Below are 27,932 nucleotides of genomic sequence, written 5' to 3'. Positions count from 1 at the left end.
CTGACAGGTCTCATTCTCAGTTCTGCAGGCAAGTATAATGACTTTTATTTATGTATGCATTTAAATCAGATATAAAAATAAAAGTACAGGAATAAACCTGTTAGCAGCTTAAGTTTGTTGTCAAAACCTCTGACATCCGATTGGCTCAATTTAACTTTTTCCTATGCTTTTTGTTTGCCTCTGGATAAGTTCTGACAGTCAATTTTGCATTTGGTCTTCTGATCTTCAGCTATCAAAAGGAAGAGAAGATCAAAAAGATGGACAGGCTTTTGAAAACTGTCAGCAGCATGCAGTTCTGTTGAGGAAGAATGAGCAGTGATTCCTCACATAACACATTTACTAAAACCTAAAAAAACTACTTATCTTTATTGACTTCAAATAAACTGGTAGAATTCTATGCAACATATAAAGCTTTTATTAAATTTGAATAGGTGCTATTTCTAACAAGAACTATGCAAAGGTAGAGAAAATACTTAGTGGAGTTTAAGATATTGGTTTTATTGTATTAATTATACCTCTTAACTTAAAAATGCTAACTAAATCTACTTAGGAAAACTTAAAATTCCAATGTTGCTGTTTCTAGTCCCAGAATGGCATTTTTGGGGGTTGGGGGGCAGGGGGGGTGGTGGTGGTGGTGGTGGTGGTGGTATTTATCACTGTCTCTATCTCCTTCTCATACTAACTAGTTTCTTTTTATGAAAATTTCCAGAAATGATCTAGAAACCATCTTTTGGAGATTTAAATACTCAGCAAACATTAAAATAAAAATACTGCTTTGGAAAAAAGGTAGATATTTTCCTGAACACAATAAAATAAAATACATAATGTACTTTGACAGCACTTTCACTTTTGCACAAAAAATTTCAGGGTGCTTGCTAAAAACTACGAAACATTTTGGTATGGCAATCTTACTACCCTGAATTTCATTTCTTTGAAGACTCAAACTCAGTTATTTTCAAACAGCAGAGTACTGTCTAGTATTCTCTCTTTCACAAATGTTCATCTTATTTCATCTTGTATTTTTTTTGAATAATTATGCGTACATAATCAAACTGTGTTTGGCGGATGGTGGGGGAACAAAGACATCTGAACAAGGTACACTTGGTTCTTTCAATTTTGAGAATTCGCTTTCTCACAGACTACACCCCAATAGAGATAGCTTGTTGAAATTAATTGCCAAATGTCTCTGGTGACATTCCCCAAACTTGAAAATGGAAGACAGGGAACTGTGCTTTCTTTGTAAAGTGTTAGTTTGCATTAATGCATGTAATTTAAAGCAAGTTTATTAAATGTAATTCAACACACTCATTCATATCAAGCAAGACTTTTTTCATAGCCATTTTTCAGAACCCTTCTTTGACTTCTTCCTTTCTTCTTTTTACAGGTACATTACACTCACATGTAAAGAGTGAAAAGTAAAATTTGTGTTTTTGCCCAGATGAAACCTCTTCATTTTGTACAAATGAATTATCAAGAGAATTGATCCTAAACCATTTCACTTGTCCTTGCATTCCTGTAGTTTTAAAAAGCATTTTTGTACAGTGGCATTCTATATATGGCTATAGAGGTCTATTAGCACGTTATGGGACTACTGTCCCTGTGAATGCCTTTCAAGCCTCCTAACATTGTCTTCTCACAGACAACTCACCTGTTGATACTTCTGTCACTTCTAATAATTCTCCTTTTTTAAAATTAGGGCTATCAACTTTCATTCTTCATACAGTTTTGATTTTTACAGATGTCAACAATCAGAAACCACCTGTATAATAAACCTACAAATTAAGTAATCTTTTCAGTTATTTCCAATGTTGAATGATAAATAATTTAAAGGAATTCTTTGCTACCAAAAATCTTCCTGGGAAGAACAGGAATGGGGTGGGTGTCAAGGGATGGACAGGGTCTCCTGTATATAAGCCATTCCATACATCTAATGGTTCATGTCAGATAGCCAAGAATTTACCCTTCCCACTGGAAGACTATTCTGGAGAAAAAAATTAAAAAGACCAATCAAATAATTTTTGCAATCAAATGCTCTACCCCTGAGCTATCCCCACTTGCTTAAATAATTTTTAAATGGCAATGATTAGCTCAAACTAGATAGATTTCTTTTTAGCCCTACTTTTTAACTGAAGATAAACAGGCTGAAGCTACTAGTGATTAATCCCTCCCTGACCCGCCTCCCCCCTTCACAGGGGTGAAAGATACGTCTGGAGCATAAAGGAAGTTCATCATTTACTTCTCCTTTTATGGTGGGTAATCAATGCAAGAGGTGTAGGAATAGCATATTAGAAGAAAATGGTCCATGGAGTTAACCACCAATGTGGTTATGGTCCATGGAGTTAACCACCAATGTGGTTAATCAGCTTGTATACAACTGAATGAGTGATAGCTGGTTTAGCTATGCATACCTCTGCAAATTAATGGGCTTCTCAATCACATGTTAATTTGAAAAGTTATCAAAAGGATTTAGTTATTAAAGTCTTCCATTATCTATTCAATACTTAGTAAAAATTCAAGGATGATTATTTTTACTAATGCAGTGGATTCCACTTCTTCTATGTTGCACTTTTCTAATTTTAAGTGAATTATATACAATAATGCACAATCATCAGGTGATCCATACAATTAGTATATTATTATACACTGTATTTCTAACTTGAGAAGTTTCAGTTACTAAGATATTTTCAATTATACATTCTTTGATACATTTTCATAATTGCTGTAAAGTTATAAACAAGATTACTCAAAACAACTATCAATTAAATATGGTAACATCATCACAAAATTCTTAAAATATGTACAGTAGTAAAAGTAGTTTCTGATGACCTCTGTCACTGAAATACACAAAAACGGTAAACTTAAATTCCCTAAGACTTAGATAAAAATACAGTTCAGAGGATTCATAGATAGAAATACAGCAGCACATGTAGATTGAAACTGATATATGCTCCTTTGAAAACACTGGTATACTCTCTTCTCAAGATTAACTGCCAAAGAAGTGATAAGGTATTCACTGTCTTTTGAATTACTGCATAAGGCTAACTAGACAGAGCTAAGGAAACTAAGTCCTAGTGCTTAAGTCTCTAAGGACCAGTTAATTTTAGATACATGTTTCAAAAACAGGTCAGCTGTCACAGAAATGTTATGTCTGAGGACCAACTACAAAATAACCACCTTTGCCTGAACAATGTCAATCACAGTATTTTCACAAAGAATATTTGTATTTAAAATATCAAAATATTCAATGAAATTTAAATACAAAATGACTGAAAAGGGCATTCCTTACCGGTAAGGTACTTGTTATTTCCTAGTTTTGTATTTCATAGCCTTACACAGCTGTGACTTTCCCCTTGCAAAGTGTATACTCAAATCAGGCAGAGACCAAGTCTTAAGCTAAGTCATATAGTTCATGCTATCTATAGTGCCTTACAGAAGTGTCTTATTTGTGAAAAGGCACAAAAATATCTGTTAATTGAATGAATAAAAGCTAATCACTGTCTCCCTTCTTTGCACATTAACAAAAAGCAATGAACAATGAAGGGTAAACATACAACATTAAAACAGAGAGAGGGAGTATTTAGAAATGCATTTTGTATTAATGTCAATTCAGGTTTATTTCTGAAGATGTCAGGAAATTTTGTGGATGTTGCTAAATTCTACTTCAGAGTTCAAATGCTGTGGTCTTCTACTAATTTCTACCTCTGTAGTTTTTCTTAATTAAGAAACAAGGTATTATCTTTACTCAGAAAACACTATTTTACCGATTACCAATTATTACCAATGGGATATGTACCTGAAAAAAGATAAAAACCCCAAACACAAGATTTTGGTTGTCTCCCTCTCATCTGGTATTCCTTGAGAAACATTCATTGCAGTATGTATATGAGTTCATACAGTGTGAAGCACCTGGAAGCATTAATATAATAGTACATGTATCAGAATCACAGACCTGAACGGTAATAAGTGAGAAGTAGTCTGTGATCCTGAAAGTTCTTTATACAAAGTTCACTAATAATATGAATAGAACAAGAATACTATTATTTACCTGTATCAACTTCTGCCACAAGCTCCCTCTGTCCACTTTGTGTGTTAAAACCTGAGGATGGATGCAATACTTTCTTAATGATCTGCTACACCTAAATGTCTGATCTGACAACTTCACTCTTATATTCTAAATCACTTAATGGTCAGAACTGACTAATTCAAGTATTAAAAATACATGATACAACAATTACACAATTTCATAGCAGTCCGTCCATGGTGGGCTTACAGTATTATGGAAATCATTTGTGCAAAAATAAATCAAAATTTATAATTTAACTATCTTGCATTAGAAAGATTTTGGCAAACATGGGATCATTATAGGCTGTAATCATATTGAGTATAGGATAAAAAGAGTATAGGCTGATATAATCTCCTGGATATTAAGAAAAAAATAAAAAGTTCTTACGTTTGGGAAAATGATCTCATACAAACTATAAGGAAATAAGTGCAAAGCCATAGTTTCCCTCCTGTGGAAGGCTTACATTATAAGTTTCTAAATTTCTAAACCACAAACCTTTAAAATTGAGGCTAAGTTACATAATCAAAATTAGATTACAGAGATCTATTATGTTAACAATGGGAATTATATAGAAGAGCAGTTTATAAGAAAAAACTGTTTTAAATTAGTTATATGTAAAATGGGTTTGAAAAACAAGAGCCAATTTCAGATTTATTGCACTAAGATAGGGTAACTGCACTGTAAACAACATAAGTACACCTTGGAGATACTGCAGGTTCAGTTCCAGATCAGACCACCATGATAAAGTTCATATTGCAATAAAGTGAGTCAAATTTTTTGGTTTCCCAGTACACATAAAAGTTATGTTTATACTTTACTGTAGTCTATTAAGTGTGAAATAGTATTACATCTAAAAAAATTCAACATTAAAAACCAGCAATAATTTAAAAATAAGGCTGTTGGGAAAATGGCACCTAACAGGCTTGCTCATTGCAAGGATGTCAGCCAGAGACCTTCAATTTGTTAAAAATGCAGTATCAGCACTTTATTGCTCTTTGTTAAGAAAGTCTATGGGTGCCATTTTTCCAAAAGCATTTGCTCACTTTGTGTCTCTGTGTGACATTTTGGTAATTCTTGCAATATTTCAAACTAATTATTATAGTATTTGTTTTAATGATCTGAGATCAGTGATCTTTGGTATTAATACAATGACTTCCTGAAAGCTGAGGTGATAGCATCTTTAAGCAATATTTTAAAATGAAGGTATGTACATTGTTTTTTAGACATAATGCTATTGCACACTTAACAGACATCAGTATAGTGCAAATAAAACTTTTAAATGCACCAGGAAACCAAAAAATTTGTGTGACTCGCTTTATTGTGATATTTCACTGTACTGCAGTGGTTTCAAACTGAACCCTCAACATCTCCAAGGTATGCCTGTATATGTTACTTTAGAAGCAAATTTAATCTTGCATTTTCTCAGATTAAAATGGTTTTTTTGCATTCTCTGAAGATTCTCAAGGGCAAGATAGAGGAAGGCTGTTCTAGATTTAAACGATTGTGGGTATCAAATATTATTTCCACAATGTTGCATTTTCCCTTTAACTCAACTAATTAAAGAAAACTTAATTTAAATTGAAAATGTTTCATTATTAAACACTGTAATAAGTAACATTTAAACATTTCTAATAAAAATAGAACAAATCTTTCATAGAAAGTATACTTCTACCATAGATGGGAAACTTGGCTCACGATATTCTACATTTTTAAAATGTCAATTATAGTACTAGTACTGAACAGCCAGGAACTCCAATTTCTTCTTCTTTTTCTTTTTTTTAAGTGGAGGTACTGGGGATTGAATCCAGGACCTCACACATACTAAGCACGTGTTCTACCGCTGAGCTGCATCTCCGCCCCTCCCAGGAACTCAACTTATCAACTCTGAGGTTATCATTTGACAAGATTTACAATCATGCTTTCCTAGGTTTTACAGTTCAGAAGCACTTTAACTTCTCTATGCAAAGAAATTAAGGTTCAGATTCAGTAAATCATACAATTTATCTGAGGCAGAAATTAGATTAGGGCCCAGGTCACCAGACATTTTAATGCTATTTATCTTAGTTGCCTTAAAATCCATTTATATTTGCAGATAACAAAACCAGCACTATATTAATATTAAATTAATATTTGAAAATATACATACATAAAAATGATAAAAAGGTATAACTAGTAATAAATATGCCATTGGCAAATTCTGTCCATTTAAAATATATTACCCTAATTTTTCAGGGGATCTCAATGTCAAAGACCCCAGCCAAGTTTTCTGATAGATTTGTTTACACTCAAGCAGAGTAATCGAACTTTAGCATGTACTATTATATAACACAATGGATCTCCATAACCAAATACTTTAGTATTTGGTTCAACTGTAGGTGATAACTTAATTAAGTTGATGATCTATCAATTTAAGAATTATACTTTCACATAACATGACCTATGGTCTCTTTTTGATGCTAAGTGTTGGTGTCACTAAACTCACAGCAGCATCCTACATAGTCCTGTGATCAGTATTAAGAGACTCCTTTAAAAAAAAATAATAAAAGAGAGACCCTTCAAGTGTCTGTGCCTTCTCTGATAGTTAAAAAAACTCTCAAGCCAGAAATGCTAAAAAAAACTTTCATAAAAAAACTTTAATTAAAAAAAAGGGCCGTACTTGGATTTTAATGTTATCACGGTCTTTATTTACAATTTTATTGGCAAAAAAGAAAAGGGAAAAGTTTAAAACAGTTTAACACAGGGCACTGCAGCTGATCTTGTCAGATAAATGAAGTTTCATTTTAAATGTCCACCTAATTGTCCAAAGATAAACAACACTGAATCTGCATATGCAGTTTCCTTTATGAAGCACAGGCTCATATCTTAGGCAGTCTTTTAAACATATAAATACAAAGGAAATAAAATCACTCATTAAAAACTGCATTAAATGAAGGGTAATTTAAATTTATGTTGTTCCTGTAATAACACATGCCCAATGAAAATCAAAAGCTGGAAAAGCAGTTACACTTCCTATTTGAGTGGACAGTTACAACAATCATTTTCTGCAATGACCATTATATTTTTAATTTATCATGAACTACTCTGAACTTACTATGAGATGTAGCCAAAGTCAGAAGACAAGATGGAAGGAGAATATTCCTTTTTTGGAGGAGAGTAAGTCCTCCACAATCAGCATGGGAAACAAACATCCTGTTGAAGAATTCTAGGTGGAAAAAAATTAATGTAGTCAATTTCAACTCATGCTGAGCCAGCTTAATTTTTTCATTGACTTGTTTGGTGTCATTCTTCTAAATCAAGTGTGTTTAATTCTTCTTCTAGTTCATCCAAATCTTCCCCAGTAAAAAGATTTTCATCAACAGGAACAGCATCGATGGCTCCATTTTCCTGTCCCTCCCCTTCGTTGTCCTCTTCCAAATCACTTCTTTCACCATTTTCAGCCCTACCTCCGGAAGCTTCACTTAATTTGTTTTCTAAAAATAAAAATTGAAATCAATAAAGTCTAGAAAAAGAAAACACTATTCCATTAGCAACTGACAGTCACAGACTGATTCTACATTTTTTTCCCATGAAAGCCTTCCCTAAGATTACTCCAACAAGAACTGATTTTTCTTTTTTCTAAGTTTACATATTATAAAATATGGCTTTCACTGTAGACCTGTGACTGCTTCATGGTTCATACATTTGAGGGCAAGATTTTTTTTGAGGGCAAGGTTTATCTTACACAACTTTATGTTCTCTACATGATCTAGCAATTCAATTTTTGAACAGTCAACATTCCACATAACATTTTGTTTGAATAAATGATTATGGAATCAAAAAATGTTGATGATATAAGCAGTTACTTAGCTTCTGGTTTTACAAATAATAGCCAAACCACGCTATTTGTAATGCTGTTAATGAGTGTGAATGCAGAAGCATTTCATCTTGTCATCAAATTGTGAAAAAAAGAAAAAAAAAAAGAAAAAATCCCAGGGCTACGCAGCCACTTTTCCTTACAGGTTATATGACTGAGAAAATAAGTATGTTGCCTTTCCTTGTTCAATGACACCAATATTGAACAAAGACAATTTTTAATAGCCTAATTTAAAGTTTAGTTATTTCAAACATCTCTGATGACAAATTCTTGGGGATTATAAGCTCTAAGATACTTGGGAGTTGTGCCTACTGTCATCAAAGCCCTACTTTTAAAAGGAGCAAACCAGCCTGCAGATTGGCATTAAGACAATAGTCTAACAACATTCTCAGGTTTCAGGAGAGCAGGCCAGTTTTTCATGTTATAACATGGATTCCTTTATTGTAAAAATAAGGTTTAGCTTTTTTTCTCTCCACTTTTGCCTTGATTAGTATTCTACCTTTTCCTCTCATACCAACTGTACCAAACTTTTACTGTCCTCTTCAAACTCCTCACTCAAGGCACAATTAGATACAAACTGTATTAGCAAACCTTATTTCCAAATACACCTAGCCAGTCTCCCCTCCATTCTCATTCTTAACTGAGCTCACACTTCCAGATCTTGCTTCTATACCTAATATGCTTTCATCTTCAAATTTTCCTTCTATCCCAGATCCTTTTTCTCTGGCTAACAGATGTATTTAGGTTTCCCATATCCTAGGAAGTCCTTCTCATGATCATGTCTCCCTCTCAGTTCTTAACAGCGAGGAGTCTATACTCATTTTTTTTTTCCTCCTCATTCCTCATTATCATTGCAGTCCCGAGGAAAACCGTAGCCTAGTCCTACAACTCCTTCCATAATCACAATGAAAGAATTATTTCAATTCTCATCTTACTTAATTTTTCTGAAACCTTTCTTAATTTTTCTCTGTCCTTCTCAGTGTTTTTCCCATGCCTTTTTTCTTTTGACTATTCTAAAACACTGATTTTTGCAGTCTGTTCTAGAATGTTCTTATTCTATGTATGGTGCCTAGGTGAGTTCATTTACTCTCAGCTACCAAGGCAGATGACTTTCAAATCTTTTCCTGCTGGGAATGTCTACACAGTATCCTACACAGAGCCACTTTTGACAACCAAAACATCTCATACTCATGAAGTCCTGAACTGAGCTCGTTAGCTACACCTGCAAACTTATTTTCGTCCCTTAAGTTTCAGTTAATGACTTAATATCGAACCAGCCACCCATTTCCACAGCCTCCACTATTCACTACTTCTGTATATGGCCAAACCACACACTTAGGTTATCACTCTGGTATTTGCAGGGGTCTAAGTTTGCCAACCTAACCTAACCTCCCTTTAGGCAGCTTCTTAGTTCTTAGAATTACACAAAAGTTAGCATACTTACCATCTTTCTCTGAAGTGTATGTGCTGAATCTTTCAAGACTGGCTACAGTAATACCTGTCTCATCTACATCTCTTGGGATATACAGGCTTAAATCTATGTCATTTACGCTCACTGAATCATCAACCTTTAAAAACACACAGAAAAGAAAGCTGTTACTAATAAGAATAGCTCTCATAAATTACTTGCTTTTTATGTTTGACATTTATCTTAATGAAATAAAATTATTACTAATGCCAAGTGAAAGCAATAACTATTGCCAAAATTCACTTTTTCTAAACTTCTTGAAAAAAGAACAGTAATGCCTATTTGAGGTTTCTTCCTCTGACATCACACTTACATACAGAGTATATTTTAATCTTTCAATTCAAAGACAGAAGTCAGAATTTTATGGTAACCATATGAGAAATGAAAAGCTATTGCTAATACTAACGCTGTCTACAACCAAATTGTTGTTGTCTCTTGCTCTGTACTTTTTAGTGTCTCTGTCTCATGATTTTTTCAGTATAAAATATTAAACAAAAAACTTTCCTTTTAGAGGGAGACTATAACATACTTTACAGCTAATATACATAAGCTTAACTATATATTAGGCACTGCCCTAAGTTCTATAAAGAACTATAAATAAATATAAACTTTTTTTTTAATATCCTGTGTTTTCTTTATTTTTTGTGTCTTATTTTTCCCATATAAAAGAAAGGGTTATAGAAGTGATTGCTGAAGTACACTAAAAGCCATTTATACACACATAGATAGCATCTAAGGAAATGATAATTATAAAAGTTTGGTACAAAAATATAGAAAAACATCTTTCCAACTCTTATTTTTTGTTGTTTAAATAGATTTTTTGAAAAGCACTAGGGAATGACTGTTTTTGTTTAATATAAACTTATTAACTCATTTAATTCTCACAAATGTCCTGCGATGTAGGGATTATCGGGATTATCTTTACGTCCCTATCACGAGTGACAGGTGGAGGCCTAGAGTGTAGGTAATTTCCAGGTTAGAGTCAGGATCTGAACCAAGGCCCCCAAAGCTGGGACTCTTAATTATGTTGCTCTATTGTCACCCTCAATCAACATGAGGAAATGAGGTTTCCTCTTACCTCATCACCACCTGTCCCCTGGGTGTAACGGGTATCATCTGCTTCTTCATCATCATCATCAACCAGTTCAGGACGAAATTCAAACACCTCACGACCACTGATCTATTCAGATACACACATATATCAACTCAGGACAAAACTCAAACATTTCTTGGTCATTGATTTTAGACATACACATGATTAAATAAGGATAAAACTTTGCCTGACGTAGAAACTACAAGATGAAAGAAAGAACAGAGAATCTTCTTTTCTGTTGGGTGAGTATGGAACATACCACTAATGCTTTCCCTGCTTTGAAGTCTGCTTTCCTTCTTTCTATATCTTGCTCAAGTTTATCAATCTTTTCTTGTCTTTTTCTTTTCTTCCATGCGAGAAAAGATTCTAGAGTGATTTTGGTAACATTTGGACCTAGGGCAGAACGCTGCAAAGATAAAAAAAGTTAATTTTTTTGTTCCAAAGTCATCGATGATAATATCTAATAGTTTTTAGTTCAATTAAGTCCTCCCCTATGACTGTTATGAAGACATTAACTTTAGAATAAACTGATTTATTTTCATTTTACATGGCAAGGAGCAAAGTAAGTGTCCAGAGTTACAAACATTTCTAAATATTGTAAAATATATTATTCTCAGCTAGATTTCTTTTCAAAATTGAAGGTAAGACTTATCATGAAAAATAGTTTTAACATAAGTCAATTGCTGAAAATAATGAATACAAAAAGCACCATGACAATAGCCAAGTTTCATTTGTGTTTCTCAAAAAGATGAGGAAAAAAACTAGACAAAAATCACCACCTGCTTCTGAGGGCCAATAATCAAGTAATACATATAAAGAAAAATAATATTTGCTGAACATCATATGCTAACACACCCATCTCCACAAATAACCAAACAGAGGGCGATGGAAAATTTACCAAAGAGTATTAGCTAGTATGTGGCAGAACTAGTATAAAAAATTAGTAATCCCAAATATATAAATCTGTATTTTTCTATTACAGTATATTGCCTTCTATGTGAGACACCAAACATGTCTTCTTAAGACCAAAGATACATAATCTCAACATTAGACATTTATACAATGTATTTAGATTACCCAAGACAAGGCAAAATGGATATAGTTTGAAGTATACAACCCCGAATCTAGTTATTTCCAATAATCGCAACACTTTTCATATCACTGCCAGGAGCTATATCTGCTAACTTAGTAACCATAACTGCTAGTTCAGAATAAAACTCTTGCTGAGTCAGGGATGAGCAGCTGAAGATTTTCTTCAATGCAACTCATTACCTTCTGTCAGCAGAGTCAGTGTTTTAAGTCCAGTGTTTTAAGACAAAACATATTGAAAAAATGTGGAGTTGTCTCCTTCCATACATGTTAATAACTAATAAATAATTAGTAATATGGTGGAAAAACAAAGACATCAAGGAAAATATCTAAAACTTCAAGTTCCACCACTCTGAATACTGACCAACGAATTGACATACCAGTTTATCAATCCTCCAGAAACAATTTATTTGATAAGCCACTGGCTAGTACTTAAAGAATTATTTCATAATCCTAAAATTAATATCATGATTGGCTAATGATTATCACTAGGTTTACATTTTAGACATATAAGAATCAAATAAAAAGTAAGGCAATTTTGAGAAAAGATCGTATTATTTTTTCCCTTTCATAACAACATGTTATTGCCCCCAAGTGGTAAATATTAGAATTTCACAATATACTGTTTAATAAGTGTTCTATTGTAGGAAAAAGATACTAGTTACCTCTCTTTCAATTAGATCTTCTAATGAAATTTCATCTTCTTTCTCTTCTTTCTTTTTATCTTTTTTCAATACAAATCCAGGAGGAAGCGCATGACGATACATGCAAATATCACCCCCTCCAGGGCACACCCAAAACCAGCCGTATTTGTTGTTCTCAATAGCTTCAAGGAAATGCTTGCACACCTACAGAGACAGTATCATTCACAAGCAGTGGCTCAGTGTGGTCTATTTCCAAGGTAAATGTTAGGTATTTGGAACACATATATTCTTAGTCACTTCTTTAGGCTAACCACTTACACACAGAGCACCTTTTGTGCAGTAATGTACACAAAATCTTAAAATACTTAACACAATGGTAAATTCCCTTTAGAGTGGATCTGTATAAAATGTCTATATTTGACATTGTTCTAAACTAAATTCTACAAATAGGATTTGCTGCCATTTACCTTTGTAAACGTACTCTGAAAGTCTGGTATTTAAATATGAAAAAATATAAATGGTTACAAAAAATAAAACCAGTAACTTTGTTTTGTTTGATCTTTCCTAAAAACGAATCATATGCAGTAAAGATTCAAACAGTATTTGAATTACATGAAATTTAGGCAAAATCTAAGAAGGGAGTAAGGTACAAAAGAAACACAAAGGATAATGAACCTCCAAAATATGAATGGGTGCAAGATGCAACTGTACTGAATGAAGCCTTAAGTAATACACTTTACAAATAAGAAGGAAAAATTAACTAACAAGCAATATTCTTTCCCTGAAAAAATACAACAGAGGTGTACCTAAAACTAGTGTTTAGAATTTTTTTAATACAGCAAGGTTTTTCACTGTAACTGTAGTAGAGATAAGGATGTGGACATGAATGCAGGATCTGGGAAATAATAAGGCACCAATTTTTAAAAGTTCATTTCCTGGAACACCAGAACTATTATCTACGAAATGCTCATTTTGCAATTCGTATGTAATAATATTTTCACCTTTGTGATTGAATGTATCCCTATCATTAAAACAAAGTTATGAATTAAGCAGGTTAAACAGTTCTCTCCATCCAGTTTGCACAAAAAAATAAAGAATTCTTATCTGAAAATGTGATTATGTTCATCTATTTTTGAGAAAGTAAAACCACCTCAGAAAATGGCATTTGAAGGACTTCAGTCACATGGTTTTCAAGAGACTTCTGAACAAGAATTTAGTATAACTTTCACTTGTAAAATCCAAAAACAAAGCTTGATACTCCTTATCTTTATGAAAAGACCCAATAACTTAAAGAATAACCCAGTAGACAATAGCAGCAAATACCTTGCCACATAATTCTCCCTATTGATAAATACCACAGCTACTCAATTCAAGAAAAGGACATACTATTTGAGTTTTTGGTTTTTTCTTTTCCGCCTCACCGTGCTTCTTGTTCACTACTTCTTCCAGTTTTTTCTCATCCCAATTATCCATAGTATCTAAATAAAAAGAAATATAAAGAAAATACTGTAATTTTATCTACTGTTCCCAAAACACATTGCATATGGCCTTACACAGGAGAGCAGTATTAAAAGACTCATAACCTAATACATTTCCTTTAAAACACCAAAGATAGGCATCAACAATGTTGTGAGATTATTCACCAAAATCTAAGTAGATTAGGCAAATAAGAAGGTAGTACTGGAAGACAGGGTAAGAGACAAATTCAAAATAAGCCACTGTTTTTTTAACATCTTCATTTACTTAGTTCAAGGGCATAATATGGTTAATTCAGATTTTATGAAGAACAACAATTATTCTTTAGGACAAACACATTCCTACTAAGACTATAACAGTCTTCAAGCTACTAAATTTCTTAGTAACAACAAAAGTAATATACATTTACTTTTAAGAAAATATCTTATTTAAAAATACCTTTTTCAAGTTCTTCATCTCTTGCATCAATGTAAACACTTCGCTTTTCACACTTTCTCTCCAGAGTCAAGTCATGAGAGAACTTACACTTATCTCCTTTAGTACACTGTCCTTGCTTGAAGAATGCACATACAACAGATTTGGGATCTGCACCTAAGTCAAATGGCATATAGTATTTGCATTATAATCTGCCAGATCATCGATATGGATTCTATCTGAGATACAATTACTTTCAGTTAACTAGTTATTTTTTACTCACTGCTGTGAGAGGAAAATACCACGTACAGATGAATAATAAGACATTTCTTTAAAGTTCTTTCTATAGCATTTTATATCTATTTTTGTTTCTTTCATTCTTACCAAAAAAGAGAGCAGGAGGTGGGAAACAAAGCAAGCACATAGGTTATTCTATAATCACTTATCTAGTTGGAGTCAATAAGGCAGGAGGCAAGAGAAATATAAATGGAGGTATACTGCTAAGAGTTTGGGATTTACAGTTTTTTACAACCACAGGTTTGCTTTGGCTACTACCAAAGACTGGATACTATAAATCAACTAGTAGACCGCCTAAATCCTTAATCTTGCCTTAAGTGGAAGGTTAATGGCTGGAATTACAGTTGTACAATGACACAGCTGTGCACGTATATAAAGGAACCATAAGAATGTCAACGATACAGATAATTTTGACAAAGGGAGCATCATTTTCAGGGCAGACACAATCAGCTTATAATCTGAAGAAACTAAGAGTTTTAAAACATGAGTTACATTTGATATAAATAACACTTCTGAAATTCAAAGTTTACCTTTACTTATTTTTTGAGCAGCAACTACAGGTTTGAACAGCTCATTTAGCTCTTGCAATTCTTTCTTCTTGTCATCTTTCTTCAATTTCTTTTCAGCTTCACTTTGTGCTACCTATAATATTCCCAGGTATAATATGTAAGTTTGATTTCATATAATAAAATTATTTTCATTACACAGTAATATATATATAATATCACTGACATAACAAAGACAATTGCATATTTTATGTATGCAGTTCTTACTTCTTAATATCAGTGTTACAACGGCCTTCAGTATATATTAAATGGTGTGGTTAAACTATTAAATGAAATTGCTAAATCTTGTAGCAATTGACTTTTCTAAAAAAAATTTATAACTTGTACCATGCCAAGTTAAAAGCATATTCAAAAGCTTACAGCAATAAGCATTAAGCATATGCTACATGCCCAGCATTTTTAGCAAACAGTTCTCACCTGGGATTTTCTTCTTGTGACAACAACCCACTCCCCAGAAACAAGTAGGTGCATTATGAAGATCAGAGATACAAACATCCTGAAATGCGCAGTCCCCAGAAACAAGTAGGTGCATTATGAAGATCAGAGATACAAACATCCTGAAATGTGCAGTCCCACACAATAAAGAATTGTACCAACCCAAACACCTATAAGTAATCTTGTAGAAAAATACTGGACTAGGTCAATGTGGGAGATTAAACAAAACAAACACGAAATATGACATTACTCCAGGCATACAATTTACATACCTAATATGATTAGAGGATTCATCCAAACATTTACATGTCAGGTCCTATGTTAGATGACAGGGAATACAAAGATGAAAAGACAAAGATGCTTATTTAAAGAAGCTCAGAATGTAGAGGGAAGACAGACATGTCAACAACTATAATACAATACATGGTGTCTGGGAACAAAGAATGCCTATATGCTTAAGAAAATTAGACAGATCTAATACTTTATGGATGAATTATTTTGATGGGCAAGAAATACAGAGAGCCAACCAATGCAAAGGTAGGGACCAGAAAGTACAAAGTATGAAAAACATCGATGAGAAATTTGGACTGTATCAGTAGGTGACAGGGTAAGACTCAAGAGTTTAAAATAAGCTAGTGACACAATTAGATTATATTTTATAAAGATCACAATGGCAACTTTGTGAAAGGTGGACTAGAAGGAGCCCAAGAATGAAGGTAAGGAAAATTATGAGGCTAATGCAATTGCTGTAAGCAAGAAAGCACAAGAGATTCAAACAGGAATCAGTAGCAGGGATGGAGAAATGGGGAAAGAGAGCTCTTAAGGAGGTAGAAATGTTAGGACTAAGTGACTGACCGGACATGAAGTTTAAGGGAGAGGGAGGAGTCTAGGATTATCATATATATCGTTAGTGCTGTTAAGTGAGACAGGGAATACAGGAGAAACAGGTTTCAGAGCAGGATATGGAGATGAGCTGTTTTAGACATACCGGATATGAGATGCTTTACAGGGCATCTAGGTGGAGCTATGTAGAAGGCAGCTGAACATAGATCTGGATTCCTGGAGAGAGGGTCTAACTCTGCGATAAAGATCTGAGAAATAGCTGCCTACAGATAACTAAACTTTAGGTGTGTGTGAGATTACACAAGGACAGCATAAAAAAGTATTAAGAGCAGAGGACAGTTCCTTGAAGAATACTAATATTAAGCCAACAGAACCCAAAAAGCCCATTAAAGGGACAAAGAAACTTCAAAGAAATAGGTACAAGTCCAAGTCAAAAAAGTATTAAAGGAAGAAGAAATTTTAGGAAGGGAAGGGCCAAATACAACAGGGTTAAAGACATTCTAAATCCTGATTTTGACCATGTGAATGGATGTATTTAAATAGAAAAATGGGAAAAAAAATTTTTAAAAGAAAAAATTATGTCATTTTATTTTAAAAATAAAGTACTCTTTGCTCATTAGCCACATTTCACACATTTGCGGGGGTCAAACCAAGAGTTCAATGGATGCTTGCAAACTATTTTTTAAAATACTGTTAAGTTAGAAATCAAACTAACGTGAAATAAAATATGGTTTGTACTCCTACTTGACAAACATATCTTGTGACCTAGAAGGAAAAGTTCAAATTTAAAATGCTCAGGTTTCATGGAGTTCCACTCTGGAGCACGGCAGTAAAGCAAGAATCAACCCCTGGCTCCTCCTCTTGTCATCTTGAGTTTCATCCCACCATGTGTGTGCAGGGAGGTGTAAGGTGTAGAAGAGGACATGGTGTGGATCCAGGCTCTGTCCACAACCCTAGCACAAATCCTTCCTTTGACTGACTACTTCAGGCATACTGGCAGTGTAGTATACCCTAAGACGGACCTGGAGTAACAGACCTTTGTAGGCCCTGAGCTGTTGTGGGGAGAGCTATGTCTGGAGGAGATATAAAGTACAGTCATCTTCTGCAGCATGGGGCCTAGGGTGGGGCATCTCTTGCCCAGCTCTAATAGCAAGACTGTTGCTCATTTCCAGTGTTAAGTATGGTGGTTAGGTACCTCATGTTCACAGATAAAGGGCCTAGTACTCAAGAAATATCAAAAATATGTTACTGAATGTACACTCAAACCTAACAACCACAACAAATTTTATGGCTGTCTCAGGTCTATGAAATCTGAAATTACCAGTCAATATACTTTCCACTGGAAGAAAAAGGAGGGGAATCAGGTTTGAAATGAATGCTTACATTATGCCAGAAGATTTACATTATCTTCTCATTTAACCACTATATGAACCTAGAAAGGTAACTGCTATTTCACTATACTACAAATTAAAGACCAGTGTCATTAAATAATTTAAGATCATGTAACAAGTAATAGGGGGATGCATGACCAAGATGATCTGATTCCAAGGCTTGAGCATACATTTTTACTAGACCAGGCTACTAAGTCAGCAATGTGAAAGATCAAGTTTTTGGCTCTAGAGTCAAATTGTGTGTAAAAGAAAGAAAAGTGCTGGAGGAACCAATTTGTAGACAGCATCAGTGACAAAGGTTAACCACCTCACAAATGTATATTCTGATATTCCCAGATGAAAAAAAAGGTGTCCCCAAAAGTTAAGGAAAAAGAGATAGGGTGGTGAAAAAACTACTTTTTAAAATAAAGGTCCATGGCTATAAAATCTTAAACTCAAGAATGTGAAAGAGATAAAGAAAATTAAGAAAGAAGAATGGAGATTTGAAGAAAATGGAGCAAAAAATTTTTTGAATGAGTTGCCAATTGATAAATAATTTCAAAATTTACATGAAAAAAGAAATGCCTAAGAAAACTAAAAAAAAAAAAGAAAGAAAGAAAGAAAAGGAGTAATACTGGGCAGTGGTGGAGAAGGACTTGCCTTAATAGCTAATGTTACTATGCCACTGTTAATAAAAAATCAGTGTGATACTGGTTTAGGGAAAGATATAGAATATCTATATAAATAGAATAGAGAATCCATAAATAGATCCTAACATATATGAGACTTATTAATATATGTAATAAGGGTATTTCAATTGAATGGGATAAACGATGCTGGTGTAAGTGGCTATTCATTTGAAAGAAAATAAACTTAGTATCATATAAAATAAATTTATATGATAAATTATAGACTGCAAATAAAATAATTAGGAAAAAAATCTAGGAAAAGCACACATAATCTAGCAGCAGAGACGTTTTAACCATATAAAACAAAAGCTAAACATATCTGACAATACAAAAACTAAAAACTGTTGTACATCAAAATGTAACAGAAACATCATAAATTACCTACAATTAAACAAAAGGTGTCTCTCATAAACTGATAAGAAAAAGACAAATAACTAAAATAAAGTAAAAGATCTGAATAGGCAAGTCAGAGAAATTCAAACCCAAATAGCCAACAAGCATATGAAAAGATATTCAAACTCACTTCCCAGTAAGGGAAACAAAGTAAAAATGAGGTATCACTTTATACTTAATCAGACTGGAAAACATTAAAGAACTGTAGTACCTATAATTCATGCACTGCAAATGAAAATGTGAAGCATTACAATCTCTACGGAAAGTGATCAGGCAAATTTATTAAAATTAGAAATCCATTTCCCTTTATTTAGAAATGTGTCACAGGTACTTTATGCTACAGAAATAAAAGCACAATTGCATGTTAAAGTACATGTAAAAGGATATTTCTTGTAGAATTGTCCTAATGTCAGAGAACAAAGTGATCACTTGTAAACAGTGAAATGGATGTAATACATCCACATCCTAGAACAGTATGCAGCCATTAGAATAAATTAGAGCTATATGAAAATGGTTTGGAGGAATATCTAGGAGATATTGCTGAGTAACAAAGGCAAAATGCAGGAAAGTTTATAGCGGATTCCATTTTGAAATTCAATTACAACGTCAAACATTTTTATCTGCAACAATGCTGTATTACATCCATATATAGAAAATGCAGACATTTAAGTTATTTACCTGACGTGGATTTTGTTGACCAAATTTAACTTGATGAGTGACAGCCTTGATAAACTTCTGTTGCTTTGCTCCTTTTTTATTCTTTAGACCGAAAGTTTTGTCCTACATGAGGAAAAGTATTGAAATATCTTAGCAATTTACATTAGTTTCTTGTCTTCTTTCAGTCATATCTAAAAATCATTCTTTCATTTACCTATTGGTAAGAAAATTATTCTTTCCTTTATGCTATATACAGACATGTAAAAAACTAGAACATCAAGGCAAGGCAACATACGACCTCAAAACACCACCCAGGATTCAATACATACTTAAAACTACCATCATCAAACTTGTTACTGTGTGATGCTTTTTCTGAATTGTGCTTTAGTGTATCAGTACAACAGGATGTGCAGAGTTGTTTCACCAGGATAGTAAGTCCAGCAGTCAAGTGAGTTTAGGAAAATACTTGCTTAACAGGGCTTTAAATTCTTAAACACAAGATATCTGAGAACCTTTACCAGAGAGGATACAGTAGACAGCAATCCCAAATCTTATTTTACCTCAGAAAGCATTATTCTCAGAATTTCTGAGGGATTATTCTGCGTACTACTGAACACATTTGGGGGAATACTTAAGAAGATACATTAAGTTCTGGATTGATTTTTTTGGGTAATAGGGTTATCCTCTCAAAACAATTAAATTTAAAGAACTCAAACTACTAAAATGTATACATTATTAGCTGTTGCTAAAATGAAAATATTAAAATTGAAATACACCCAACTAAAAAGCAATTTTATTTAAATTTGAAATATTACTAAATTATAATTTGGGAAAGTTATTAATACAATAGCAGCTTTCACTTATGTGCAAGGCACTAATGGTGGTCTCTTACTAAGTACGCAGTACAAAAACACTGAGAAACCACTGAACTAGTGTGCGTTTGGGGGCAGCAGTGGGTTGAATAGTGTCCTCCCAAAATCCCCGTCTATCCAGACCTCAGAATGTAACTTTATTTGGAAATAGGTCTTTGTAGCTGTAATAAATTAAGATGAAGTCAAGCTGGATTACAGTGGGCCCTAAATCCAATGACTGGTATCATTATAAGATGAAAGGACACACAGACAGAGAAGGCAATGTGAAAAAAGCAGCAGAGATAGGACTGACACAGCTACCAGGCAAGGACTGCCAGAAGCCACCAGAAACCAGGAAGAGGCAAAGGAGGATTCTTCCCTAAAGCCTTGCGAGGGAACATGGCCCTGTCTGCATCTGATTTCAGATTTCTAGCCTCCAACCTGTGAGAGAATAAATTTGTTGTTTCAAGTCACCCGGTTTATGGTAATTTGTTATGGCAGTCACTGGAGACACAAGAGGCCTGACTGAGTGGGCTACACTCTATGGTGAAAGGGTGGCAAGGCTGTCAGGAAACCACCAAACACTGGTATCTGAAGTCCTTTTTCCTGTCTTTTCTCTCTGGAGAAGGATCCTCTAGCTAGAAGAGCAATAAGCCTGGCTAAAGGACTGTTGAAGACAGCAGGTGGGAAAAGGTGTCTCTTAGCTTGCTGCACAGATCCTTTAGTGGCCATTTTCAGGCTCACATTTTAACCACTCCTCTCACATCCTTTGTGCCTAGAGTTCCAGAAGCAGAAAAGCCTCTAGATTTATCCCCCACCCTGCCCCGTTTCTTGCAGGAGTAATCATCTGGCTGAATGGTGGTAGATATGAACTATCAGCTACTTCTACACTTTAACCCTCAGTTTTCAGCCTCTTGCCTTCTGCATTACCTAGTATCTCCCATTGTTGCCCTCTTACAGAATTTTGCATAGCAAATCCACTTGCTTCTCAATGGCACATTCCTAGGTGGGCACTCAGGCCTGACTGCTCTTCTCTACTAAGTCAGTTAACCAACTCATCGATCTACTATCAATGTTCATATGTTGAGGTTCAAAATTATAGATGTCTCCTAATTTCAAGATGGAGTTTCTTTTTCTCATTCTCTGTGAGTTTCAAAAAGGAAGAGGCAAAAAGGTCTTAGCTTTTGAAAGTCACCTGAGATTCTCTAAGAGGTATGTAGTCCGAAATAAAGTTCCTATTTTAAATCCTTTATTTTGGTATTATTTCTAAGGGAAAAGATAGGGTAATGGGAAGAAAGTATAACAGATAGAGAATACTTACTTATGTGGACAAGCTGGAGATGGAAAAGACTAATAAAACATATCTTTCAATGTTCTTAAGATTGCAAAAATTCAAGATGTTTTAGTTCTAAAAAGTTATTTCTCATTGGGAAATATCTCTTTATTCATCCCATCTATATCCATCTATATCCCAAAACTTCAGTTTCCCCTACTTAAATGCCTATGTTTTAATACTACCTCATATTACAAAATCCTACATGAATTTTCTATAGCCTATGCATATAAAAAAAGGTACTAGAAGGTAAACAGAAGTTGAAATTTTCTGCCGGGGTTTTTTTGGTTTTGTTTTTTAAATGAATAGCTTCCCTTGTTTTTACAGAGAAGAGTGTTTAACACTCAATCCAATTAGAAGAGAAGATGTCAAGGGTAAAGTGACAATATGGAAAGATGATCATACACAGCAACAAGGTGAGAAATGCCATCCTTTCCTTTTTCCAAAAGTAAGCTCTTAATGGGGGGATGGAAAAGTCTAGATAAAAATATTATCAGGATCAAAGTGCAACACCATCCACATATGCCTCAAAAGAGCGTATCTGGGGTTCAACTCATGCCTCATAAGTAACTACAGAGAGGAAACAATCTATGAATAAACAAGGCCAAACAGCAAGGTAGATTCTAGACATATGAAGACTTAGGAAAGAAAAAAGTCCTCTAAGGAGACCTGGCCAGCTAGAAAAGAAAGTACTTGTAACAACAGCCTGTGGAAGGGGGGTATAAGCTCCAGATCCCAGAAGAAAAACAGTTTTTCAGGTTTAATTACACTGCTTTAGCACATAATTAACCAGTCTAAAGAGATAATGAATGAGTTGTGTTTTGAAAGTCTCTAATTAGGTTAGAGCTTGGAAATCATCATTCTTTCCAGAGATAAGGGATACTTATTTATCTAGCACTCACAAAACATAAACTCCTGAATATATAGTTTTTTGAATCCTCTTAACAATCCTATGATATACGATTACCTCATTCTGTAAATGTGGATATTGAAACTTAAAACTGCTGAACAATTCTTTTGAAGTAACATTGCTAGTAAGGGACAGGCTGTAGAGTGTAATAATTTAACAGTATAGAATAAGCTCTAGAGTCAGACTACCCAAGTTCTAATCCCAAATAGAACAGGGTAAATTAGCTTCTTTGCCAGTATTATTTGCAAAGTGGGTCTCACTCTAACCTCTTAGGATTGTCATGAATGTTAAAAGATTCACTACAGGGGTGGAGCACAGTGGTTAACTGCAAGGACTCTGGAGCCAGGCTTCCTGGATTTGAATCCTGACTCTGCCACTTGCCAGAGTTGGTTGGTACAGAGAGTTTTTGAAATACCACACTGTGGACCTAGGATACACACAGTATCTCTTGAAAATAGGATAGTTTGCAATTCAGAATACTTCTGAAAGCCTTCCTCCCTTTTACTGAGTTTAGCACAGATCCATACCTAAAGATTAACCTGGATGGATTTAAGGGTCAGGTGACATGAGACGGGAAAAATGGAGGCTACACTCAACCTCACAGTACCTAAAGATTAACCCGGATGGATTTAAGGGTCAGGTGACATGAGACGGGAAAAATAGAGGCTACACTCAACCTCACATCATGGTTAAAATAAAACTAGGGAAATAGTGGTCCTCATTAGGTTAATAAGGTCCCAAAAGTTACGTGATACAGAAGGAACAGTGTATGTTTCAGACTTGGGAAATTAAATACAAAGGAGTTTAGAAAACAGGCAGTATTTCTAAGAAAAGGATGGCTCCCTGAGGCTCCAAAAGCTTAACACTCAGTGAACTCTATAGACTTTACTTGAAACAGACACATTCTCCCTCTTCCCACCCTTAAGTAATCCTGTTTCTTTTACAGATCAGCCTCCATTCTTTAAATAAAACATTTGAAAAAAGGAAGGCAGTGGGAGGGCAGGTCAGTACTAAATAGTGCTCCAAGATAACTGGAGTCTTCCTTATTGGAAACTAGGGGTAAGCAAAGGCCAGCACTGTTTTACCTCTTTAGTTTCCCCCTTAGATGCACTCTAATGTATTTTTGTTGTCCATCCATGCAATGGATATTCTGCAACTGGTTAATTCAGCTTTAAGAAATCAGCAGTTGACCTTGGCTGAAGTTTTTCACTAGCAACAAGAATTTCTCTTTCTGTACCCTGTGTACACCTGGATTCTATCCCTATAGGTCTCAATTACTACTTCCTTGCTGCTACAAGTCCTTAGTTCGACATCCTTTATTTGCTTACCCTAAACCCAGATTATTTCTCCCTTCCAATTACCAAACCTTCCATTTTCCAAAGCTGATTTCAGTTTATTAAATTTTAGCCAAAAGAAAGCAAATGGTATATGCCATTTGAGACAACTGTATAAATGTTTAACTGAATTATAATCCTTTTTGATATACTCATTTCAGAAAATACTTATAAATGCAAATGAATTCATTGAATTTTGGAGAGTTTAAACAGGGAAGAAAAAAATGCAGGCACTACAGGGAAATTATTTCAAGTGATAGAAAGTAAGCACTGTATAAACAGTGCAGATTAGTCTGATTACTTCTCCTAACTAGTTCTCATTTATAACATTAATAAATTAACAACAGCTACGAGTTACTGAACAAAACCATGTGTCAGATACGTTACATATGTCGTCTTATTTAACCCACAGCTCTGTAACATAGGGATCAGCTCCATTTTGCTGGTGAGAAACTGTGGTCAGATAAGTCATGTAACTTGCCTAAAACAATAGTGTTTGAAATTTTAATGTGAAATACGGGTCTCAAATCCAGGTCTATCTGGCCCCAAGCTGGTGTTTCTTTCATTAAATTATTCTGTCTCTCATGCCTTTTTTTACTTTCTTCACTTAAGAGTTCTCAAATGCTATATGTTGCTGTTTTTCTACAGGTAAGTGCCTATGATGGTGGCAGCGGAAGCAACAGAAATACGGAAGTGAGGATAGGCAGGTACGGCAACCACTTATTTTAAAGTCTCTTCAAAAGTGCTGCTTAAAAGCTTTTGTTCTATTTAACTAACAATTTTTGATGAACTTAGAATTTCAGGTCATATTCCTATAAAACCTTCCAAAATTAACCAAACTCTGAAATAAGTATTAGCTTTTTACATGTCAAAATATAGATTACAAAAAACATTTTTTTCACAAAACTTATGGTCATAGAGATCAATAACTAGTATGAATATCCATTTAAGTATGTCACAAGATATATTTTACTTCACTAAAAAGAGAACTACCATATGACCCAGCAATTCCACTCCTGGATACATATCTGAAAAAAAAAAAACAAACCCACTAATTCAAAAAGATACAGATACCCCAATGTTCATATTTACAGTTGCCAAGATATAGAAACAACCTAAGGGTCTATCAACAGATGAATGGATAAAGAAGATACTGTGTATTATACAATGGAATACTAATCAACCATAAAAGAGAATGAAATTCTGCCATTTGCAGCAACATGGATGGACTTGGAGGGCATTATACTAAGTGAAATAAATCAGACAGAGAAAAACACACTGTATTATCACTTATATGTGGAATCCAAAAAATACAAAAAACTAGTGAATATAACCAAAAAGAGGCAGACTCACAGATAATAGAGAACAAACTAGTGGTTACCAGTGGTGGGGCAGAGAAAGAACACAATATATGGTTGGGGGAGAGGGAAATACAAACTATTGGGTGTAAGACAGGCTCAAGGATGAACACAGAGAATACAGCCAATATTTTGAAATAACTGTAAGTAGAAAGTAACCTTTAAACACTGTACTAAAAATTAAAAAGCATGCAGAATTTTAAAAATATATATTCTACTTCATTTTAACTGTTAAAGGCTTTGGTAATAAGAACCCTTTCTAGTATTCAGAATTGTACAAATCTATACAAAAATTGATAAAGTGCGGTTCTGGATGAAATCTGATTGAAGAGCTGGGAGCTAAGCCTGCTGTAACTCTCCTCAACCCCTTATAATAGTCACTGAGACATGCTAGGGCTTTAGGAAAGTTAAAAAAAAAGTCACCTATAGTATTCAATAAAATGGAATATACTGCTTCCTAACCAGCTTAGATAACACAGTATTCTCTATAAATCTGGTTTCACAAAAAATGATATAACTTAATCTACAACTTACAATATTGTCATACCTCTCCGGTGGTAGCAAACATTCATGCAGCACACTACCATTAAAAAAAAAACTTACTACCTTTAAAAAAAATCGCTCATCATATGCTAAATGTGGGGAAAGAAAGGCTTAATTTCACCGTTCTCTTAGAATATTTTTGGTCAGTTAGAGAATATAGTTGTCTATTCTGCTTTCTTTTTTTTTTTTTGGCGAAGCCTTCATTAATGAAATTAAAGTCTCGATCTCTTCACCTTAAAAATAACCTTGTTACAAGACGAGTGGAGCCATAATATACCTATCATTTTTACTTGATGGGATACAATAAATAACGTTTATGTACAGTTCCTTAAAATAAAAATAAACATTTATTTAAAAATAAAAACTGTATACAGTTAAAACTTGGTAATGTATAAAATATACTTCAAATTGCCACATAACATTTAATTTCACGTCTATATAGGAGTTTTACTTTGTCTTACGGTCTAACATGTTAACTCAACCTTAGTAAAAGAAGCTGACAAGTAAAATGTCATCCTTAAAATACACTTGGTTTACACAGCACTTAATACCATTAGATCACCATAGCCAGAGATCTACTTAAGTGCTAAGAGTCCAGATTGTTCAAAAAGGTGATAGCAGACATAGGTGTGAAGGTGACAATCATTCTGTTTTCAAATCTCTAGTGATGTCACTTCAAGACAGTTCTGAATCGCAAATTGGCAATAAGAATACAGGTTCTGCTTCAGAGCTGGAACTTGGCCAAAGCTACTAGAATTATAAATAAGCATGTGAGTTAAATCCCATCAGCAAACTTTAAAAATTTTGTGAAATCTGACAAATGTAAGTTCTGATCAGGTTTATACAATGAAACCCTGAGGGCTTTCAATGATATTTTCCAAGACTGTAGATACTGAATATTAAAAACAATAATCATTTATAAATCAACATCTCATTTCGAAACACCAGCATGCATCTTGGTGGTGTTCTAATAAAAAGTTAACTATTCCACAAAAGACTGTCCATTAATTATTCAGATATTACCTTATGCAGGAAAATGGTCATGGCTTTTCCAATCTAAAGCACACGAGGACCTATTTAATCATGAGAAGGATTAACAGCAGGAATCGAGGGAAGAAATATCTTATTGGGGGATGTATGATACTTTTACGGAATTGCAAATACAGTTCACATGGAAACTCATACAGTCGTCGGAGAACAAACATAAAACATTTGAGAACGTCAATAGCGTTCCCCTGCTTTTATTAAAGGGCTATAGCCTCAATGTACTAAGTGAACACACACACACACACACCTTAAACAAATTCAGGCACGGTACTCAACACAGCTAATGACATGAAACCTTAATCTCTTAAAACGTCATTCAATTTAACTCAGAATCTACGTGACATGTACAGGACGGGAGGCTGCGACATGAGAAAAACCTCCTCTTTTTATGTAACTTCAAACATTTTAGAGATTGATCGAAAAAGCCACGAAAAGAAGTAATTTGTTGGCTTGAAAAAACTACTCCTCCTAGATGATGGGTAAAGAAAAAAGAAACACAAAGGCTCGTAATGAATCGGCCTTCTAAAAAGAGTCTGGTCCGAGCCAGTTCACCGTATTTTCTAAAACACAAGCGTAGAACGGTCTTCAGTTCTGACTAGCGAAGACACAACCCCGTGGTGGGCACTGGGTGGGGGTGGGGGGTCGTTTCGCACTGGAGTCGGTGAAGGCGGCCGTGTGGGCGGAGAAGCAAGGGCTGGGTGCGGGGGCACCAGCAGCGTCACTATAGCGGGGAGGGGTAGCAAGCGTCATCGGGGGCTGGAGAAGGGGCAGTGGGCCACACAGAGCCAAAGGGAGGGGCACGTGGCCCGGGAAGCCGCGAACAGGAGCCGGAGAGTTGAGGAACTGGGAGGCTGGTTTCCTGAGGGCTTGCGGCGTGAGTGGGGGAGGGGGTGGGTACTCACTTCGATAATCTTCTCCTTCTTTTTCTGCTCCGCCTTTTTGCTGCCCCCGGCCTGAGCCTGTTTCTTGGGGGGCATTGCGGAGATAGGTGGCACCGGCCGGACTTAAGCGCAGCTGGACACCGTCAGGGACTCTAGCCCCGCGGTAGGAGGAGGAGGAAGACGCGCGCCGCCGTCGCCGCCGCACCGCACGGAAAGCTAGTCGCTTACTCGCCGCCTAAACGCGGCCTTTGCGACAGGTCGCTGCTGCAGTGCATTGTGGGTAGCGAGGACTGGCGCCCGGAAGCAGAGCTGCGCGTGCGCTTCT

At 34.9% G+C, this 27,932-nt stretch overlaps 1 protein-coding gene across 4 annotated transcripts; it reads right to left on the bottom strand.

Moving 5' to 3' along the window:
• Positions 1-5: 5 nt before the first annotated feature.
• ZC3H15 (zinc finger CCCH-type containing 15) lies at positions 6-27,837 on the bottom strand. Of its 4 annotated transcripts, none has more exons than XR_012072729.1 (12): positions 27,629-27,837; positions 19,372-19,473; positions 14,928-15,039; positions 14,125-14,277; positions 13,597-13,688; positions 12,232-12,414; positions 10,737-10,883; positions 10,463-10,564; positions 9,361-9,484; positions 7,155-7,533; positions 4,046-4,096; positions 6-295 (listed from the first exon to the last, which is right to left on the bottom strand). XR_012072729.1 is itself a non-coding variant. In XM_006210007.3 (10 exons), the coding sequence occupies exons 1-10, from the start codon at positions 27,701-27,703 to the stop codon at positions 7,343-7,345; spliced, it is 1,281 nt and encodes a 426-aa protein (XP_006210069.1). In that variant the 5' UTR covers positions 27,704-27,837; the 3' UTR covers positions 6,716-7,342. The 4 variants fall into 4 exon arrangements, 1 of the variants encoding a protein (XP_006210069.1); XR_012072730.1 differs by lacking the exon at positions 6-295 and adding an exon at positions 3,839-3,906; XR_012072728.1 differs by lacking the exon at positions 6-295 and having other exon boundaries at positions 3,577-4,096.
• Positions 27,838-27,932: the final 95 nt, after the last annotated feature.

This window comes from Vicugna pacos, chromosome 5 (assembly GCF_048564905.1).
Source record: "Vicugna pacos chromosome 5, VicPac4, whole genome shotgun sequence".
NCBI classification, from domain to species: Eukaryota; Metazoa; Chordata; class Mammalia; order Artiodactyla; family Camelidae; genus Vicugna; species Vicugna pacos.
Note: the sequence above shows the minus strand (reverse complement) of the source record. Positions and strands in the feature narration are given on the sequence as shown.